We start from the raw sequence: 14,567 nt of genomic DNA, 5'->3' as shown, positions 1-14,567 counted from the left end.
GTAAATTTATCACTTGTATCCAGACGCTTTATAACAATCCAGTAGCTAGAATCAAAATTAATGGCCATCTGACATCTAGTTTTCAATTGTATAGGGGAAATCGTCAGGGTTGTGGGCTCAGCCCCTCCTCTTTGCTTTATTTATTGAGCCTCTGGCTCAGGAAATACACAAAATGATGAAATTCAAGGTATCACAATAGCCAACACTAAACATGTAATAGCCCTGTTTGCTGATGATATTATCACTTACCTACAGAATCCTAATGAATCAATTCCAAAACTATGTCAATTTTAAAAGAGTTTGGACGTTTGTCAGGTTATCACTTAAATATTACTAAGACCCAAGTCTTGACCATCGATTATCAACCAAGTAATTTAATAAGACAACAATACAAACTAAAATGGGACACAAAACAGTTAAAATTTAGGTGTGTTCATCACACAGGAATTTGATAATCTCTTTTACTTAAATTTTAATAAAATAATTGACTCGATATAGAAGGACATTAGTCGATGGTCATCACTTACATTGGATTTTGGTTCAAGAATTGAGATAGTGAAGTTTAATATTTTACCAAGATTTTTATATTTTTTTATGGCACTGCCCATTATAATCCCAGACTCACATTTTAATACTTGGAACAAATTAATTTCACGTTTTAATGGCAGGTGCCAGACCAAGGGTTAAACTTAAAACACTCCAAATATGTAAAGAAAGTGGTGGCTTGGCTGTTCCTAATCTGAAAGAATATTATTTTGCAGCCCAATTAAGAAATATAGCATGTTGGTGTTCTCCTGAATTTGAAACAGGATGGAAACAAATTGAGATAGATTTAGAGCCTATACCACCAATGGCATTATTGGGAGACAGTATGAACAAGCCAAATAGCAAAAACTGTATTGTAAAGAACACTTTATTATATGGCATAGAATAATCAGAAAATATAATTTGTCGAAGATAGTCGGCATTTTGGTCTGGCCCTCCTTCTTTTCACGGTTTCAACCAGGCAAGTTGGACTCCACATTCTCAACTTGGAAAGAAAAAGGTTTATCAGCTCTGTGTACATTTATTGAGGGAAATACTTTTAAATCTTTCGGAAAATTGAAAGTAGAATTTAATTTGGATAATTCAGACTTATTCAGATATCTGCAGGTTCGTCATTTTTATAATGTTGAAATTAAATCTGATGATCCCAGCACAAATAATGTCTTTTTGAAAGTATTAACAGACGCTTATAAACTTTTACCCGGTAAAACAGTATCCAAACTTTATAAAGGGCTGCAAAACAAAAAGGTAATAACACATTTTATAAAATCTAAATGGGAAGAAGAACTCAGCATTGTCCTGTTAGAGGGTGATTGGCTGAAGATGTGCAATACACAACAAACCACAACAAGCTCCAAAAGGTGGAGGGAATTTGGGTGGAAGTGCCTCATGCGATTCTTCATTACTCCTCAAATTACAGCTAAAATACAAGGGTTTGTTCAGCCGTGTTGGAGACAATGTGGTCACTCGAATGCCAATCACTCTCACATTTTTTGGATGTACAAATTAAAACCTTTCTGGGACAATGTATTTGAAATAACACAAACTATTTTGTCATATGCAATTCCCAGGGATCCCCAAATCTATCTCCTTGGCCTTCTAACAGAAGAGGCTTTTCAGAAAGAGGACATGTACCTTTTTAAAGTTTTGTCAGTTGCATCGAAAAAAGCTATCACAAGGAACTGGACTAAACCCGACCCCCAAGTCTTAATCACTGGCTGGACATCATCGAAGAAATCTACATTATGGAGAAACTGACCTTTTCCCTTAGACTTCAAGGACATGTCTTTTAAAATGCTTGAAAAAATGGTTAGAATACACACAAAATGTAAACTAAATGTAAACAGTGACCCACATGTTTGTTTGTTTTGTTACTGCAAAAACTCCAATAAAAATAAGTATAAAAAAAAAGGGACAGATGCTAACATGTTAGCATGCCTATTGCATTTTCAATGTTAAAGTTAGCATTAAGCTGTTGCAGCTGTCAGCACGTTTGTGTGATCAGAATAAAACCTTTAATGAACGCTATATCAAATGGCAATTCTTAGGCCAATAGGCTTTCTTGTTCTATCAATAGGCCTATTTGGCCCTATTCAGGCCTATCCCTTTAAAATGCACCAACACTGACTCAGCTAGGTTTGCCAGGGCCACAGACTGTATAGTTAGGTATATGTCACCATGTGACATGTGAAGTCTCAGGTAATTATACCTGGTAGGCTATGTTCCGCTGATCTATTCATCATCAAGTAAGATCATTGTGTTGAGATCAGGCTGCCTAGGTTATAATACTTACAGTGCCTTATTTTCCACTCTATACACTCCACAATCATAACAGTTGTTTAAATAAACGTTTTTAATAGTAGTTCCTTGTGTTCTAAAGTCAAATCATGCATTACAGTAGCTTGTAGTACACTCAAGAGAAGTTTTGTTTACAAACGTCACTCCACTGCAGCAGATAAGCTTCCCCAGTTACACATAATCAAAATGACGTCCAGATTACTTAATTTTGTGGGAGTCGGACCCTCTCTATGTTCTCTCTGATGCAGGGCTTGTTTTGTTGTTTACCAACAAAGCTGAGACAGTTATTTTCAAAGCCATGGGGTGAATATTTAGATAATATGAATGTGCGTTGCTTCCTCCAGATCTTTTTATTGTGCTTTTCTTGCTTTGAATTTTGATTTTAAATTTAATTTGTGTTGTTATGAATTGTGTGACGCGCCTTGGTGTGACTTTGTCGTGAGTTGGCGCTATATAAATTAATAACTGAAATTGAAATTAAACAACTGGCATGACAAGTTTTCTACAGTCAACATGCGAATGCAGCATTAGTGTACAATATATATTTTCTTTATTTTTTAAAACCTACATATTGGGATGCACATTATAAAGAACAACTAAATGCTACCTCACTACAAAGGAAAAAGACCATTATAATATAAGAGAATATATATTTCCCATTATTTCATTGCACATACTTAGGGTTGCATATCACACAACTTCATCACTCTCAAAAGTTGTAAATCTATTACCATAGTGTATCTAAATATATAGCTTTTTTGCAATTCAAAAATCTTAGTTCACAAACAAAACTAAAGCCCATTCCACAAAGGCACACCCTGAACAAATCAGGACTGCAGGTGTGGGTAAACTATACATGTGTATTTGACCTATATCAGCCAATCACAAACTCTTTGAATACACTTTCTTTGCACAAGACAGAGACTGATAAACTTGCAAAAGGTACTGCTTTGTGTAACTCTTTTTGTTGCTCAAAGAGGACACTTCTTCACACTCTTACTTCCCATCAGCATTGCTACAGTATGTACTAATCACACACGTGATGTAATGCACATGGTTGCAGAACAGCCCAAAAGCAAATTTACCTTCTGTCAGGTGGAGCTGACACTTTGTTATCAGAATAGCAGAACCTGGATAAAAGCCAACATATTTACTGGAATGGAAAATGGTTCCTGTTTTTGACAATAAATGTGTGATTTGTTCCGTTTATCAATCCAGCAGATTAACCACAAAATGGAGGTACATATCAAACAATGCTGCATATAAAACAGAGGCCTGTGTAAATTACCAGTTTCCTCATTGATTGCTGCTTTTTGTGATGTTTTAGTGGTTCAGCAGCGGAACAATTTCATATTTTTAGATAGCATCATAAAACAAATGTGTCACTGAATGCTACTTCAGGTGAAAAATACATCTGATATTCTGAACCTTACCACATTTGTGTCTGTTTCTATTGTGTGTTCCACAACACATGTGTGATCGGTCACTGAGCCTCGGTCCCAACTGCAGTTCAGCCGGATTAGGGCCCGACAGCGATAATGGCAGGTGAACCTACAATCTGGAAAAGTTCAGAAATATTAAAGGTAATAATCAGACTCTGGAGAACAGAGCATTCATAAAGACGCTGCATAATACCGTTTAGAACTTTGTCAATGTTAAATATATGTGAGTGTAATTTTAAAAGAGTGATGTCCCCCACTGGTACGCTCATCGTCACTGCAGGATCTGTACATTCCCCTGTAATTCACATTCTCTTTCACCCATTTGCAATAAAATAAATTTAAGCAAAAGTCTATAAACAGACTTACTGTACAACTTACTGTACTGTACCTCGTATAAGAGGTGTAGCACTTAAACGATTAAATATCTTGTCAACTGTATGAACATTAACTATAAAACCTCCACAGGGGTACGTTTTGAGTCCTAATCTTTTTTATACTATATATATTATATATATATATATAATATATATATATATATATATATATCTATATATAAGTATCCGACCTCACGTGTGATTGGCATCAGCCAAGCTTGACCTTCGTGCGTATGCGTGAGTTTTTTCACGCCTGTTGGTTGCGTCATTCGCCTGTGAGCAGGCTTTGAGTGAGGTGTGGTCCACCCCTCTCGTCTATTTTTTATTGCGAATAAATGTCTGAACGATTTGGAGCTTTGCTGCATCAATTTCTTTCCAGAAACTGTGAGAGACCTCCAGTGTGGACACCGGTCGGAAAATTAATATGGCTTCAGGGACGATTTTATGGGGATTACTCAGATTAAGGAGTGATCCAGACGGTTTAAAGACCGCCCACAACTGCTGAGAGCGGGCTCCCAGCCCCCATCGACAGGCTGACACCCCGCTGGAACAACCAGATCATTTCCAATGTGAATGCTTTGTTGATCCTGGACCTCGTCTGACTTTCACAAAAAGGCTGAAGATGTGGACATCAGCACTTTTTTCGGTACATTCCACCGTTGCAGGAGTTTTTTTTCATGGAAAGAAAAGCGGAGGGACGCGCCACGGAGCCGTTCATTACGCGGGACAAAACCACCTCGGTGTTGGTCTCACAGGACGGCTTAAAGGTGGATTTCAGATGGATTCCGGTTGCTTTTCAGTCGTGTGATTATCCGATTGTGATTGTGCATGAGCTAGACATGCCCCAACATGTCCTGGAAGGCTTCATCACGACGTTGCTTTGCGCCATGCCGCTCTTCTTTCCATGACAAAAACTCCTGTAACAGTGGAATGTGACGTTCATTTCTAAACTGGACGCTGTCTTGATCCGGTGTGTCGTCTGACTAGCACAGGAATTGTGAAAAGAGTGGACATCAGCATTTTTCGGCACATTGAGGCAGACGTGCGGAGGAGTTCCGTGCGTCGCTGTGGAGCTGCATGGCGCAAAGCAACGCCGTGATGAAGCCTTCCAGGACATGTTGGGGCATGTCTAGCTCATGCACAATCACAATCGGATAATCACACGACTGAAAAGCAACCGGAATCCATCTGAAATCCACCTTTAAGCCGTCCTGTGAGACCAACACCGAGGTGGTTTTGTCCCGCGTAATGAACGGCTCCGTGGCGCGTCCCTCCGCTTTTCTTTCCATGAAAAAAAACTCCTGTAATGGTGGAATGTACCGAAAAAGTGCTGATGTCCACGACTTCAGCCTTTTTGTGAAAGTCAGACTAGGTCCCGGATCAACAAAGCCTTCACGTTGGAAATGATCTGGTTGTTCTAGCGGGGTTTCAGCCTGTCGATGGGGGCTGGGAGCGCGCCGCACTCTCAGCAGTTGTGGGCGGTCTTTAAACCGTCTGGATCACTCCTTAATCTGTGTAATCCCCATAAAATCGTCCCTGAAAGCCATATTAATTTTCCGAACGGTGTCCACCTGGAGGTCTCTCACAGTTTCTGGAAAAAAATTGATGCAGCAAAGCTCCAAATCGTTCAGACATTTATTTGCAATAAAAAATAGACGAGAGGGGTGGACCACACCTCACTCAAAGCCTGCTCACAGGCGAATGACGCAACGACAGGCGTGAAAACACTCACGCATGCGCACGAAGGTTCAAGCTTGGCTGATGCAATCACACGTGATTCAAATCCATATGGTTTTTGAAAAAAATAAAAAGGTCGGATACTTTTCTAACAGACCTCGTATATACACGAAGTCTGTTATAAAAAAAAAGCGGTCCTTTTTATTTTTTTCAAAAAATAAATGGATTTGATTCATATGTTTTTACGTCAGACAAGCTTGAACCCTCGTGCGCATGCGTGAGTTTTGTCATGCCTGTCGGTGACGTCATTCGCCTGTGGGCAGGCTTTGAGTGAGGTGTGGACTCCCCCTCCCATCGGAATCTCTTTGTCTGAGAAGCTGCAGGGAGACAGTGAGCGTTGCTTTATCAAATTTTTTCAGGACCGGTGAGGGATATCCGTGTGGACACTATTCGAGAAATTCAGCTGGTTTTCGGTGTAAAGTTTAACGGCTGATGAGAGATTGTGGAGTTTCTTTCGCTTTAAGCACAGCCCACAAAGCGGATCGGCGCGGCACGGTCGGAGGTGGCATCCGTCTGGCTGTTTCAAGCTGAAAACATCCTAATTTAAAGCTCTGTTCACCCAGGACGTCATGAGAGAACAGAGAAGTTTCAGAAGAAGCCGGGATCAGGAGTTTACCCGGACATTCCACTCTTAAAGGAGATTTTGTAATGAAAGAACGTGCGGACGAATTTGCCGAGTCGGATCCGTGACGACGTGGCAAATCCGTCTGCGCCACGACATGAAAAACACCTCCGTGTTGAAAACCATTTGTAAAATTCAGGCGGCTTTTGATGGCTTTCAACAAGTGAGTATCTGAGAAATTGTTTGCTTGGGCATGTTCCAACTTGTCCGTTAAGGTTTCCAACACGGAGGCGTTTTTCCCGTGGCGACCCCCCGCAGTCGGGTCCGGCCCGACATGCGAATCTGCCCGCACGTTCTTTCATTACAAAATCTCCTTTAACAGTGGAATGTCTGGATAAACTCCTGATCCCGAATTCTTCTGAAAGTTCTCTGTATCTCACGACATCTTGGGTCCACAGAGCCTGAAATCAGGACGTTTTCAGCTTGAAACAGTGAGACGACGACGCCTCGGAGCGCAGATCGCCGTCAGGCGCTGTGGGCCGTCCTTACGGCGACAGTAAAACTCCAAAATCTCTCATCAGCCGTTAAAATTTTCAGCAAAAAGCAGCTGAATTTATCGAATGGTGTCCACTCAGTTGTGCCTTATAATATATATACATACATATATATATATATATATATATACACACACACACACACACACACACACACACATATATATATATATATATCAAATCAAATCAAATCAATTTTATTTATACAGCGCCAAATCACAACAAACAGTTGCCCCAAGGCGCTTTATATTGTAAGGCAAAGCCATACAATAATTACGGAAAAAACCCCAACGGTCAAAACGATCCCCAGTGAGCAAGCACTTGGTGACAGTGGGAAGGAAAAACTCCCTTTTAACAGGAAGAAACCTCCAGCAGAACCAGGCTCAGGGAGGGGCAGTCTCCTGCTGGGACTGGTTGGGGCTGAGGGAGACAACCAGGAAAAAGACATGCTGTGGAAGAGAGCAGAGATCAGTCACTAATGATTAAATGCAGAGTGGTGCATACAGAGCAAAAAGAGAAAGAACACTCAGTGCATCATGGGAACCCCCCAGCAGTCTAAGTCTATAGCAGCATAACTAAGGGATGGTTCAGGGTCACCTGATCCAGCCCTAACTATAATCTTTAGCAAAAAGGAAAGTTTTAAGCCTAATCTTAAAAGTAGAGAGGGTGTCTGTCTCCCTGATCCGAATTGGGAGCTGGTTCCAGAGGAGAGGAGCCTGAAAGCTGAAGGCTCTGCCTCCCATTCTACTCTTACAAACCCTAGGAACTACAAGTAATCCTGCAGTCTGAGAGCGAAGCGCTCTATTGGGGTGATATGATACTATGAGGTCTCTAAGATAAGATGGGACCTGATTATTCAAAACCTTATAAGTAAGAAGAAGAATATTAAATTCTATTCTAGAATTAACAGGAAGCCAATGAAGAGAGGCCAATATGGGTGAGATATGCTCTCTCCTTCTAGTCCCCGTCAGTACTCTAGCTGCAGCATTTTGAATTAACTGAAGGCTTTTCAGGGAACTTTTAGGACAACCTGATAATAATGAATTACAATAGTCCAGCCTAGAGGAAATAAATGCATGAATTAGTTTTTCAGCATCACTCTGAGACAAGAGCTTTCTCATTTTAGAGATACTGCGCAAATGCAAAAAAGCAGTCCTACATATTTGTTTAATATGCGCATTGAATGACATATCCTGATCAAAAATGACTCCAAGATTTCTCACAGTATTACCAGAGGTCAGGGTAATGCCATCCAGAGTAAGGATCTGGTTAGACACCATGTTTCTAAGATTTGTGGGGCCAAGTACAATAACTTCAGTTTTATCTGTTTAAAAGCAGGAAATTAGAGGTCATCCATGTCTTTATCTCTGTAAGACAATCCTGCAGTTTAGCTAATTGGTGTGTGTTCTCTGGCTTCATGGATAGATAAAGCTGGGTATCATCTGCGTAACAATGAAAATTTAAGCAATGCTGGATAATAATACTGCCTAAGGGAAGCATGTATAAAGTGAATAAAATTGGTCCTAGCACAGAACCTTGTGGAACTTCATACACTCAACAAAAATATAAACGCAACACTTTTGGTTTTGCTCCCATTTTGTATGAGATGAACTCAAAGATCTAAAACTTTTTCCACATATACAATATCACCATTTCTCTCAAATATTGTTCACAAACCAGTCTGAATCTGTGATAGTGAGCACTTCTCCTTTGTTGAGATAATCCATCCCACCTCACAGGTGTGCCATATCAAGATGCTGATTAGACACCATGATTAGTGCACAGGTGTGCCTTAGACTGCCCACAATAAAAGGCCACTCTGAAAGGTGCAGTTCTATCACACAGCACAATGCCACAGATGTCGCAAGATTTGAGGGAGCGTGCAATTGGCATGCTGACAGCAGGAATGTCAACCAGAACTGTTGCTCGTGTATTGAATGTTCATTTCTCTACCATAAGCCGTCTCCAAAGGCGTTTCAGAGAATTTGGCAGTACATCCAACCAGCCTCACAACCGCAGACCACGTGTAACCACACCAGCCCAGGACCTCCACATCCAGCATGTTCACCTCCAAGATCGTCTGAGACCAGCCACTCGGACAGCTGCTGGAACAATCGGTTTGCATAACCAAAGAATTTCTGCACAAACTGTCAGAAACTGTCTCAGGGAAGCTCATCTGCATGCTCGTCGTCCTCATCGGGGTCTTGACCTGACTCCAGTTCGTCGTTGTAACCGATTTGAGTGGGCAAATGCTCACATTTGCTGCCGTTTGGCACGTTGGAGAGGTGTTCTCTTCACGGATGATGCGAAGGAGATGTGTTGCACTGCATGAGGCAAATGGTGGTCACACCAGATACTGACTGGTATCCCCCCCCCCCCCCCAATAAAACAAAACTGCACCTTTCAGAGTGGCCTTTTATTGTGGGCAGTCTAAGGCACACCTGTGCACTAATCATGGTGTCTAATCAGCATCTTGGTATGGCACACCTGTGAGGTGGGATGGATTATCTCAGCAAAGGAGAAGTGCTCAATATCACAGATTTAGACTGGTTTGTGCACAGTATTTGAGGGAAATGGTGATATTGTGTATGTGGAAAAAGTTTTAGATCGTTGAGTTAATCTCATACAAAATGGGAGCAAAACCAAAAGTGTTGCGTTTATATTTTTGTTGAGTATAATTAACCTTAGTCTGTGAAGAAGATTCCCCATTTACATGAACAAATTGTAATCTATTAGATAAATATGATTCAAACCACCGCAGCGCAGTGCCTTTAATACCTATGACATGCTCTAATCTCTGTAATAAAATTTTATGGTCAAGAGTATCAAAAGCAGCACTGAGGTCTAACAGAACAAGCACAGAGATGAGTCCACTGTCTGAGGCCATAAGAAGATCATTTGTAACCTTCACTAATGCTGTTTCTATACTATGATGAATTCTAAAACCTGACTGAAACTCTTCAAATAGACCATTCCTCTGCAGATGATCAGTTAGCTGTTTTACAACTACCCTTTCAAGAATTTTTGAGAGAAAAGCAAGGTTGGAGATTGGCCTATAATTAGCTAAGATAGCAGGGTCAAGTGATGGCTTTTTAAGTAATGGTTTAATTACTGCCAACTTAAAAGCCTGTGGTATATATAGATAGATTGATCATATTTAAGATCGAAGCATTAATTAATGGTAGGGCTTCCTTGAGCATCCTGGTAGGAATGGGGTCTAATAGACATGTTGATGGTTTGGAGGAAGTAACTAATGAAAATAACTCAGACAGAACAATCGGAGAGAAAAAGTCTAACCAAATACCGGCATCACTGAAAGCAGCCAAAGAGAACGATATGTCTTTGGGATGGTTATGAGTAATTTTTTCTCTAATAGTTAAAATTTTATTAGCAAAGAAAGTCATGAAGTCATTACTAGTTAAAGTTAAAGGAATACTCGGCTCAATAGAGCTCTGACTCTTTGTCAGCCTGGCTACAGTGCTGAAAAGAAACCTGGGGTTGTTCTTATTTTCTTCAATTAGTGATGAGTAGTAAGATGTCCTAGCTTTACGGAGGGCTTTTTTATAGAGCAACAGACTCTTTTTCCAGGCTAAGTGAAGATCTTCTAAATTAGTGAGATGCCATTTCCTCTCCAACTTACGGGTTATCTGCTTTAAGCTGCGAGTTTGTGAGTTATACCACGGAGTCAGGCACTTCTGATTTAAGGTTCTCTTTTTCAGAGGAGCTACAGCATCCAAAGTTGTCCTCAATGAGGATATAAAACTATTGACGAGATAATCTATCTCACTCACAGAGTTTAGGTAGCTACTCTGCCCTGTGTTGGTATATGGCATTGGAGAACATAAAGAAGGAATCATATCCTTAAACCTAGTTACAGCGCTTTCTGAAAGACTTCTACTGTAATGAAACTTATTCCCCACTGCTGGGTAGTCCATCAGAGTAAATGTAAATGTTATTAAGAAATGATCAGACAGAAGGGGGTTTTCAGGGAATACTGTTAAGTCTTCAATTTCCATACCATAAGTCAGAACAAGATCTAAGGTATGATTAAAGTGGTGGGTGGACTCATTTACATTTTGAGCAAAACCAATCGAGTCTAACAATAGATTAAATGCAGTGTTGAGGCTGTCATTCTCAGCATCTGTGTGGATGTTAAAATCGCCCACTATAATTATCTTATCTGAGCTAAGTACTAAGTCAGACAAAAGGTCCGAAAATTCACAGAGAAACTCACAGTAACGACCAGGTGGACGATAGATAACAACAAATAAAACTGGTTTTTGGGACTTCCAATTTGGATGGACAAGACTAAGAGTCAAGCTTTCAAATGAATTAAAGCTCTGTCTGGGTTTTTGATTAACTAATAAGCTGGAGTGGAAGATTGCTGCTAATCCTCCACCTCGCCCCGTGCTATGAGCGTTCTGGCAGTTAGTGTGACTCGGGGATGTTGACTCATTTAAACTAACATATTCATCCTGCTGTAACCAGGTTTCTGTAAGGCAGAATAAATCAATATGTTGATCAATTATTTTATCATTTACTAACAGGGACTTAGAAGAGAGAGATCTAATGTTTAATAGACCACATTGAACTGTTTTAGTCTGTGGTGCAGTTGAAGGTGCTATATTATTTTTTCTTTTTGAATTTTGTGCTTAAATAGATTTTTGCTGGTTATTGGTGGTCTGGGAGCAGGCACCGTCTCTACGGGGATGGGGTAATGAGGGGATGGCAGGGGGAGAGAAGCTGCAGAGAGGTGTGTAAGACTACAACTTCATATATATATATATGAAGAATAAATCTGACTAAAAAGTTCTTTTGGGTTTCAGTTAGTTGTGGAAAACACTGTCAAGCATTCATTCATCAAGAGCAATAGGAATAACATATCCAGCAGATTTTAATGCTAATGATTTTAACACTCATAAATTACATCTTCATTCATACATTTTGAAATTAACTGAGATAATTGATTTGAACATCTAGTTAAATATGTTCTGAGAAAAACAGACAATCCTGTCAGGAAATGTACAGGAGTTGTTTTGTTATAAGATCATATAAAGAAGACCATCGAAGTCACCAGTATGCAAATATTACACTAAAATTATTAATATATTTAATTAATTAAATTGTTAAATTACATGGTATTTCAGCAATGAAACTAATGTGCATTTCAGTATATGGCATTCAATTCTGAAATGCTTGAACAAAATAAATATTTTTTCCAAAAAGCACTTCAAAAAATTTTGAAAAAAAAAATGGATACAACCGTGTCAACCTGTGACCCTTAAGTAGGCGGGTATAGAAAATGAATGAACAAACATGTCAAGTAACTTTATGCTCAGTTTACTTTATGTACTGTCAATATTTTTTGTGTTCTTAGATTAGCTGACTGTTTTACCCATAGGTAATTTTTTTATTGGAACAACGAAAATATAAGCAAATATGATTTCTCTTCATCCTGCATATTTTTCACATAACAAAGGTGCTTAACTCCTGACAGCACTGCATTTGTGTAACATTTGTGTTGGAGCAATGGATTCTCTGAAATAAAATGTTTATAGGGAAAAAAGAAAATTAAAAAATAAAGAAAATAAATATGCATTTTGCTAACACAAGCAGTAACATTCAATCAACTGAATGTAGAAGTGGAATAAAAAAAAACTAAAACTAGGACAGAAACTCAGCCAGTGCACCCTACACCTTACACGTTCTACAGATGCATGCAAATTAAAACTGTACAGCCTTTGGGGCCTATCCCAGCAGCCATAGGGCATGAGGCAGGGTTCACTCTGGACAGGACGCCAGCCTATCTCAGGGCCACATACAGAGAGACAAACACATTCACACCTGCACACATACCTACAGTACGGGAGGAATATGACATTGCCAATACGAACAAAATCCATGTTGTCTGGAAAAAAATAATAAATAGTTCCCCTGAAGGTAAAAAAATTCAAATGAACAGATGGCCTTGTAGTGACACAGAAATCTATGTGTCTATGATAGCGACCATAGCAATGTCATAGATCATGTGGAGGCTTCCCCTGGCTTGCGCAAGGAATGGTGGGAAGCAGTGGTGGGCATCCGCTAAATGTTAGCTTCACTAACCGCTAGTTAGTGAAGCTAACTTTTTCATTAGCAGATTAGTTTTTCAGCTAACTTTGAAAACCATCAGTGGACCACTTAAGTGGCCCACTGATTGGCCCCCCAAGCTAATTAGCTTTAGCTTTTTGCCGGAATCATGAGTAAATGGCATAATGAGTAAAGCTTAACAGTCAGAAACACCTGTAAACCCTAAAATCAAACATTAGTTCCTGTCATATGTTCTGCACCGGTCAGGCCGCTGTGAGCTCAGCCCTCCCCCAGCAGATGGGGGCGGGGCAGTTGCTGCTGCAAAAAGGTGTCATTTATTTTTAACATACAACAACACAGACAGTGGTACAAGAGATCAAACACAAATCAGTTTTCACTCATGGTCACAACATAACTCTTCACCAAACTATCAACACTCCTTTAACTATAAAAATACAACAAACCTATAACACCAAAAACACTGCTAAATTAACATGTACTACGATATTAATTAAACAACAACAACAAAAAAACAAAACAAAAGACACTTATTTATGGAGTTAAATTTGTCTCATTAGTACCTGCAATGCACAGAGGGTGATCTACAAATAGTCCTTGATTTGCACCCGTTTTGCGATCCACAAACACAAATTTCCAATATGCAACTTGTGTGTTAGTTTTTACAAATAAATGTGTATTTGTAAATGTGTCTTTTTTAATTTGCAAAAAAAGGCATTTGCAAAAATGAAAATTACAAATAGTGACCAACGGTCGCACGTTGGTCGCAACTCACATTCCCTTCCAGTAGATGGCAGCGTTCTATGCATTTTGACAGGGGTGATGAGAGGAGAATCATTTCCCATAATGCCTTTTGGCGCATGGGTTGGTTAACGCTCAAACCTTCAGAAGTAGTGCATTACTTTAAAAGATATGTGCGATATTTTCACTTTGCTCCCCCTCTAGCTGCCACCTTATCGTGGTGGGGGAGTTTGCACACCCAGATGATCCTAGGAGCTATGTTGTCGGGGGCTTTGTGCTCCCTGTAGGGTCTCCCAAGGCAAACAGGTCCTAGGTGACGGGTCAGACTAAGGGCAGTTCAGAACCTCCATGACCAGTAAAAAATCAAGGACCGAGACGTCGCCCAGTATGGCGGAGCCAGGGCCCCACCCTGGAGCCAGGCCTGGGGTTGGGGCTCGCGCACAAACGCCTGGTGGTCGGGCCTTAGCCCATGGGGCCCGGCCGGGCTCAGCCCGAAAGAGCGACATGGGCCCGCCCTCCTGTGGGTTCACCACCTGCAGAGGAGGCCATGGGGGTCAGGTGCAGAGAGGATTGGGTGGCGGCCGAGGGCGGGTGGCCTGGGGGCCCGGTCCATGCTCACAGCCCCAGCAGTGCAGAGTACCCGACCTTCCTGGAGTCCCTGGGAGGGCTACTAGATAGCGCTCCGACTGGGGACACCATTGTTCTCCTGGGGGATTTCAACGCCCAC

At 40.6% G+C, this 14,567-nt stretch overlaps 1 protein-coding gene across 1 annotated transcript in view; it reads right to left on the bottom strand.

Moving 5' to 3' along the window:
- The window catches only part of LOC117506718 (ras association domain-containing protein 1-like), a 66,984-nt gene that overhangs the window by 41,240 nt on the left and 11,177 nt on the right, over positions 1-14,567 (bottom strand). The window contains exon 3 of the mRNA XM_034166287.1: positions 3,777-3,901. Coding sequence (XP_034022178.1) covers positions 3,777-3,901 — 125 coding nt within the window. The remainder of the gene's footprint in view (positions 1-3,776; positions 3,902-14,567) is intronic.

Source organism: Thalassophryne amazonica, chromosome 3 (genome assembly GCF_902500255.1).
Source record: "Thalassophryne amazonica chromosome 3, fThaAma1.1, whole genome shotgun sequence".
In the NCBI taxonomy this organism is placed as follows: Eukaryota; Metazoa; Chordata; class Actinopteri; order Batrachoidiformes; family Batrachoididae; genus Thalassophryne; species Thalassophryne amazonica.
Note: the sequence above shows the minus strand (reverse complement) of the source record. Positions and strands in the feature narration are given on the sequence as shown.